General features: G+C 36.8%; 1 protein-coding gene across 3 annotated transcripts in view; it reads right to left on the reverse strand.

Annotated features, from left to right (window-relative positions):
• Positions 1 to 7,836, reverse strand: part of ZNF800 (zinc finger protein 800) — a 32,052-nt gene extending 24,216 nt beyond the window's left edge. For 2 of the 3 annotated variants that reach the window (XM_042018199.1, XM_042018197.1), the window contains exons 1-4: positions 7,747 to 7,836; positions 7,309 to 7,419; positions 4,919 to 5,014; positions 1,316 to 1,459 (exon numbers count right to left, since the gene is read on the reverse strand). In XM_042018199.1, coding sequence (XP_041874133.1) covers positions 1,316 to 1,459; positions 4,919 to 5,014; positions 7,309 to 7,369 — 301 coding nt within the window. In that variant the 5' untranslated portion in view covers positions 7,370 to 7,419; positions 7,747 to 7,836. The remainder of the gene's footprint in view (positions 1 to 1,315; positions 1,460 to 4,918; positions 5,015 to 7,308; positions 7,420 to 7,746) is intronic. The other variant, XM_042018198.1, reaches the window with a different exon arrangement.
• Between the last annotated feature and the right edge of the window lie 55 nt (positions 7,837 to 7,891).

A 7,891-nucleotide genomic window follows, 5' to 3' on the forward strand; every position in this document is an offset into this window, starting at 1 on the left:
TCAGACCATGTAGTATTATTCCCTTCATTTGCACCTCTCACACTGAACAGTGGAAATTATTTTATTTGTATGTTACTTGTATGTTATTTCATATAACATATGAAAGTTAATCAGAAAGTTAAATGAAAACTAGAATGTCAGGAGCTGGACATGAAATCTTTCCTCAGGATAATCTTACTTTGCTTAGAAAGTATTGCATCTAAGTCAGATGCAATTCTAACCTTTCTTTAAAACTAGAAGTCACCAGTGACTATAACTGGCCAAGCAAGTTCATTTTAAGAAAGTGACAGTACCAGCCTTTTCACCTTCTCCTTTTAGTGTACACCATGTGCAAAAAGAATCATCAAAATATATCTCTGTTTGTCCCTAATTTTTGAAATATTGAAGCGAGAAGGCATTAATCAGGAAAGAAAAATCCTCACTGCACCTATAATGATCTAGTCAAGAGATCAAGATAATTAGAAAGCTTTACAAAACATTTTTGAATGCTGACACACTTCCAAATTAATCAACTTTACTCAGATCAACAAAAATTCATCACTGGAATGAGACTCTAATAAATTTCTTTTTCCATAAAAATATAGTTCTGGGTTTTTTTCCTCATCATTTAAGTCCCTTCTTTTAATAATAAAGTTTCTTTTCTACAACAAAGATGTTGGGCTAGTCATGATCACATAGAATATGTTAAAGCCGCGTAACATGAAGTGAAGCAAGGAAAAAGAGACAGCATTATTCAAGCACAGAGCCTTAAATAAAAGGGTAAACTTTTAGTCTGTGTTTCATACTGACTGAGACCAAAAGACTGCATCCATGACACAAGCACTATAAGGGCTTCCTCAGTACAGGAGATTAACAAGGATATTGACCCGGGTCACTTCACAGCAGCAGCTGAAGTCCATCAGAGCTATGACGGCCTAAAACTGAAACACCCAGTTAGAGCCACTGTTTTCTGTAAGATCATTTTCCCAGTCCTTTGACATACTTTTGGTATCTTTCACAGTAAAGGACAGATGGGAAAGAAAAAGGGGAACAAGGAATAGAAAGTGTTAAGAGTGACACTCTTAATTAAAAGGCTAGATGTACAAACTAGCTATCGAATTACAATATTGGCATGGCTCTTGATTGTTAATTCATATAAAGACATTGCTGTAGCTTCTTCAGTAACATAAAATTGATCTACATATGTTACTACAGAAATTTAATTCCACCTCCTTTTTTTGCATTTTTGTTTCAGGTATCTTTGTGTAAATGGTAAAGAAAGATAAGTTTTTCAACTTTATTAGCTTTATTAAACACTTAAATTAATAATACTTACTATCATCCATCTGAAGACTTGGAGGACAATAAAACTTTTTATGAGTAATTAAATTTGGTAATCCTCTGAAGAGACTCCGGCACAATTTACACTCAAAAATGGTGTCCACATCTTTTAACAAGATGTGTTTAAGTTGTTTCGTTCCTGTAATAAAAGAAATATTACACTTAAGAAGGCTTTCTGTTCATTTAATTCATATCATCCCATGAAAGTGGAAACATTTTAGACCATGAATAATTATAACAGCATTTTATCTTTTGTTAATGCTACTTCATTTGCTCTGTAAGTTTATGATACATGCTCCAAATTTCACTATGAAGACAAGACCAGGATGAAAAAACCCCTCAAGGATTACGCACATTACAGTTTACAGAGAAAGTGCAATGATTTACAATAAAAACTAACACCTAACATTAGGAAAGAGTTCTTCCTATAGTATTCAGTTGTTGCAATACAGTTGCCCAACAGGAAAGAATAAGCACCTCGAGCATTTAAAGAAGCCTGTAGCATTTTTTCTTTAGGGCTATCCTACAGTGCTAAGAAAACAAGATATATACAGGTATTTCATGTAGAAATGGTACCTGGTAAGGCAAAAAAACTAAAGCATAAAATAGAGCAAAGAGAATAACTAACAGGTCAAGAAATGTTACTATATGTAGGTATCTGACCCAAGTCCAAGATGATGACACTTATGCAAGATAGTAGAAATGTAGGCATATTTTCAGCCTGATGAAAGGAAAATACATACAACTTAAATCTGAAAGATGTCTATTAAAACACTGAGAGTGTGATAAAATATGCCAGCTTTCCAGACTATTATGCATTGTATACAAAGATAGTTAGATCTAGCATTGTTGATGTATTCCAGCTCCTGTCATTTTTTTACACTTCAAACTTATTCCTTCATTTCTCATCTCATGAAAATTATGAAAGTAATGCCTAAAATTAGCAATAGGTTACTAAATGATGCCTACCCACTCCAAATCAGAAAAAAGCACTAACCAAATTCAGCTAATTTATCTATCTTCATTTTTCTTAGAATTTGATTAATCAAAACTAATCAAACAAGCAAAAATATCATGCAACTGGACCATGAATAAATAATACCAAACACCTATCGAAAAGCAGCAGCAAGACATTCCTCAAGCTGAAATACAAGGTCAAGTGTTCTGTCATCTCATCACACTTCTCTTAAGAATTTCTTTTAAAGATCAAACTCAGAGTCACACTGCAGAACTATTTTTGAAATTAAACTCTTTCAGATATTAGTAATACCATAATAGGCAATAGTTCTTCAATACAAATGGGCCTTATCAAGAAAGCTTCTTATTTCTTGGTGCAACAGTAATACTACAAAACTTTTTACATCTGAGTTTCAGCAAAGCAGTGTCTTCAACAGTTCCTTAAAACTGGGATCCAAACTTGACCATCTGAGGCTACCACAGTTTCTGTCCCCTCCTATGCCTTCCTAGGCCATATGTCACTGCTCTCTCTTTGAGTGTTACTAACCTCACCTTCATTTGACTTGCATTTTACAAACAGACTACTGAACAAATATTTAGATATAGCAACAAATAAAAATTGTACAGAGTTCCCCCCAGAAGCAACCAACATTTGAATTTTTGTATATAAAGAAAATCTGGCTGAACAAAACTGAAGATGTTCCATGTAGATAAAATTCGTGTGAGATACCAATCTATAATAGAAACAAAATGCTTCCAGTTTGGTGAAGGCACACAAAGAAACAGAATTCAGCCATGGTGTTCATGCATGCCCTAGCCACAAACCTCCCTCTCAAAAAAAAAAAAAAAAAAAAAAATTTCTCCACTATTACCCAATCAAGGGACACACAGGTTACTCATTCTCTCTCCTGTTATATTGATATTTCAGTCTCCTTCTGTTCAGGACTGAAATGGTTTTTTCCAATACAAATTACTGGATTTAAGAATTAGTGGATGAGATTAAAGGATTTATGACATACTAGAGATCATACTATATGACATGGTAGTTACTCTGGCTTCAAATCATCCTTATGCAACTATGAAGCTTTTCACAGGTGGGAGTAAAGAAAAATAATTGATCCTTTTGAATCAAACTGTAGACCTTTAGAAACTTCTGGAAGCAGCAAAAAAATTTAAAACATCCACTGGTTTTGTGGACACAGCAGGCAGAGGAAAACTGTATCATCTCCTTACTCTTCACCAACTGCAGACTGTGGCAACAAGTCAATCTCCTGTCAGTATATGCTGCCTCCAGCTTACTGGAGAAGACTTACTGAAGTCTTCTCTATTTTGTAGTTACATCTAATTGTATATTGTGATGGTAATGCAGGTGATACCTGGTCAAATTCTGTTAATATTTGTAAGTGTTGATGCTAGAATAACATCAAAGTCACAAGAAATTGGTAGAGAACACTGGTCATAAATATCTCTCCGTCAGAAATACCTAAGTTTATATGCCTTTTGCAAGCAGTTTCTTTTTTAGAAAAAAAATTAGATTCAAATTCACTTTTTATTCTTAATGCTTTGAATGACAGAAGCTTTTGATAAAATTACTTACTCTGTCTTAAATCTCTATTCCTTTACTACAAGAATCAAACATTCTCTTTCCATAATGAAATGTTGCTTGTTCAAAACTAGCCAGTAAAATCTTTGTCTAAGTCTTCTTTCCTTCTGTCCAAGCACCCTGATGCAGGTGACTGATGATATCAAAGTAAGTTATCAATTTAACACCTGCCAGTGAGGACAATCTGGAAGTAACTCAGAGACAAAGTATCTGCAACCAGTTTCTGCTATTACCAGTAGATATTCCATTAATCTTCTTCAGATTACATTAATCAGCCAAAGAAGCCTGTCACACATATCTGAGCCCTCAAGCAATCTCAGCCAAACTAAAAAAGATTACTAATGAATAATCTCACATCCTGTTTTTGTATTAAGTTATTGAAATGCAAGTGGACAACTTAAATACTGTGCCCTTTCACAAGACTCACACCAGACAAGTATCTCATTGCACAGCAGCAGTGTTTTTATACACAACACATTTCATATATTTAAAAGCTCTGTGTGAAAAAAATCTAGAAACACATAGAAAGTAGCACTAAAGACCTAGAGTTGTGAAAATAAAATGTTTGGTTTGCCACATCTGAAGTGTAGAAACAGCTTGAAAACATTGAAGGTTTCAATCTTCCCTGGCATGCCTCCCCAAATGCTTAATTGTTCTTTGCTATGTATTGCAACTCCCAAAAACAATCAAGAAAGACCTTAAAAGTAGTATGATAAAGCAATTGAAAAAGTTCAAGATAAAGTTTTTTCTTCAGCTCAGGAGTTTTCTGGTAAACTCATCAATAATAGCAGCAGAAAGGACACAAAGCAGAACAACAAACTTAATTTTTAAGGTTTTTCAAAGATAACTACCCAGCAAGATCTGTATCTTCATTACTTTCTATGAATACCCACATGAAAAGGAACACCTAATTCCACAAATCGACAAACATTTTGCAAATATGCATAAAGTCAGGTGCTGGTTATTTTAATACACTGAATAAACATATCTCTTTTAACAAGGTAATGAACTTCGTAAGGGTCAGGCATGGTTCCATACCTGATCGAAAACACTCAATGATTTGTTGAATACCAGATTTTGACGTTTGCAGAGGCTGCTGCAATAACGGAGGATCACCAGGTTCCAACAGATGCACTGAAATATATAAAAGGATAGTAAGCCATTAGAAAACACTCAGGTGATTTCTGTAATTTAGGAATTTTCCATACGTACAGTAAACTAGCTAAAAAGAACAGCCAGGACTACTGTAAAAGTAGCCTTACTCTAGAATTTTCGTCTATATTGAATTAAAAAACAGTCAACACTGAATTTTCTAGCCATGACACCTTCTGACAATTTGCTGTCATTTTGATCACTTAAAAAAATGTGTATTCAAAGCTATATGTAACATAGAAACATATAAATACATAAAACAGAATTAACTCACTAGAAATGTCCATCAATTAAAGTAATTCCCCAGAACAATCTACTTGACTCCCATCATTAAAACCAAACCGCATGTACAAAAAACCATTACCAAATACTGTATTACCAGCATTACCAAATACTTCACAGCATACTACCTGACTTCAGTTTTGCCAGTATGCACCTAAACACTGAACCCAAATTTAAAGCAGCAATGATCAGAAAAAAAGCATAAGCATAGCTAAATAGTATATACCAAAAAAACCTATCACAGTATTCTTGACCAAGAAAACTACATTCAATAAACTCTTCAGGTTCAAGCAAACTGCTGAGGGAATACTTTATTTCTGATGTTTCATTCCACATCATATTCTTTGCAAAAGCTGTTGAAACTAAAACATATATTAATCAGGATCTTTTGTCATTCCAATATGCAGTATTTACACACATGAAAATTCACAGCATTCCATTGCAGTATAGAGATATGACAATTAAGCTTTGCCCAGAGGGAAACACGAATTTACAAGAATAAGAGCACTTATTGAAGCATGTGTTTGCAAAATCATTAGTTAGGTCTTCTTTCAAATTTCTTATTGACTAAACAGCTTGCTTTGTACTTCATAAACTGGCTCCCACCTTATCCCTTTAGTTTGATTTTAACCCCATTTCAAGGCTTTAATTTCTAAATGAAGCATTGAGCATCTCTAAGAAATTTGTATTTAATAAAGGCCAGTTGAGGCATAATATAAAAACTATTTAGAGATAATAAGTACAAAAAGACTAAACAAATTTTGACAGGAACGTTGAACTAAAAGATAAAAGGTTATAAAAAAATTCTAGCTGAAAAGAACATCAGAAAGAAAAGTACTGTAAAACAGGAAAACAGAATGAACAATTCACCCAACTATGCTGGCTCCATAATATACTATTATATGCACAAACACATAACAACCATGACAAATCAGCTAATCATTTGGGGATCCCGAACACAATGACATATTGTATTCTACTAGCCTACTCCCTACACTTCAAAACAAAACATTTTGGTTTGTATACAGCTTCTAATCTGCATGTATAACACCTACTGACATCAAGAGGAGTAACATAGGTGAAGAAGACCTAACAGATCACTGTTAATTTGTCAGGGAAGAAAAATATTTCAGTTTTTTAAAGCATTAGAGCAACTCAAAACCATTTCATCATCAACACAAAAAAATGATTCTACTAACTGAACAATATCTACTCTCAAATTACATTTTATTAAAGGAGCATAATCAAAGTCACCATGCTCACACTTTCATCTGTTATTTCCCCAAACTTTCTTCTCAAAACAAAAGTGAAAGCATCCAAATAGCATCTTTCTTTCAAAAACACAAGGGAAAGCATCCAAATAAACTCTGTAACAATGCAAAAAGAAACAAAATTGCCTTTAAAAATACCAATTATAACAGTAGACAGAATAATTTCAAAAGCGTCTAACAGGTTGCCTGAACCTTCAGAGTACTCATTACAGTTTTCACTGATGGCATCTTTCACATCACTCAGCCATGGAATATAAAGAGTTGTTCTAGGACATAGTGGGGTTTTTCTCCTCTGAGACTAAGATCTTCAATTTCATCAGGGTTCACCAGGGAAGAGAGAGTAAAAATACAAACAGCGAATGCAAATGATTTCCAGAAACATCATTTTACAAAAAAAACTGAGACCACTGCACTTTTTGGAAACAAAACGGTCAGTTGTTGTATTTATACAACTTCTTGCCTTCCTCTGTTCACTGCATACAATGTCCATGTGGTGGCCTGAGGATTATCCAACATCCTGCAGGAACTAAAAAATTCTCTTCCTGAAATGATTTTAAGGCGACAGTTCAAGGATACAAAAAAAAAATTTCCAAACAAAATTCAGAAACTTTTTATACCTACAGCTGACACTAATGATATACGTTCACAACTATCACAACAGTTCCTGCACGCTTTTAATGAAGCAGATATGCAAAACAGCCAAAGCATCACACACCACTATACCTGGCTCACAGCATCCATGGTGATGGTGGTCAGTCTGACAACACTTGTCCCTTAGAGGCATTTTCCGTGCGCACGACCTACTTTCCTTCTACATCCAGCAGCTCGTTTCTGCTAAAATAAGCAAAATAGCTGTCACCGCCGAAGCACAGGCGGCTCCGGAGCACGCGAACCGCGCACACCCACTTCCTACGGCGGCACGGCCGGGCAGGCCGGAGGCAGCGGCACCCCTGGCGCAGGAGAAAGTTCCCATTGTTTTCGGCAGGTCTCACGACGCCCTCTGCAACGGCCGCGGCGAGCAGAGCCCCGCTCCCGCCCCGCCGCCACCTGCGCCTCGGCCGGCGGGGGAGAGCCCCGGCCGCCGCCCTCCCCACCGAGCCCGGCCCGGCCGCGCGGCCCCGCGCCCCCTCCGTGGGCGGCCCCGCCGCGTTCCGTCCCCACCTCGCAGCCTCGTCCCGCAGCCCCACCGACGAGACGATGTCCCTGGGCTCCCGCGGGAGCGTGGGGAAAGCCGCGTCCCCAACAGCCCAGGGCTGCAGCGCGCCCGCCGCCGGGCCGGGCGCTCCCGCGGCGCTGCCGGAGCCGG

The sequence above is a fragment of the Corvus kubaryi genome, unplaced genomic scaffold (genome assembly GCF_017639235.1).
Source record: "Corvus kubaryi isolate FWS band 111438036 unplaced genomic scaffold, C.kubaryi_AGA036_p1.0 137, whole genome shotgun sequence".
Taxonomy (NCBI): domain Eukaryota; kingdom Metazoa; phylum Chordata; class Aves; order Passeriformes; family Corvidae; genus Corvus; species Corvus kubaryi.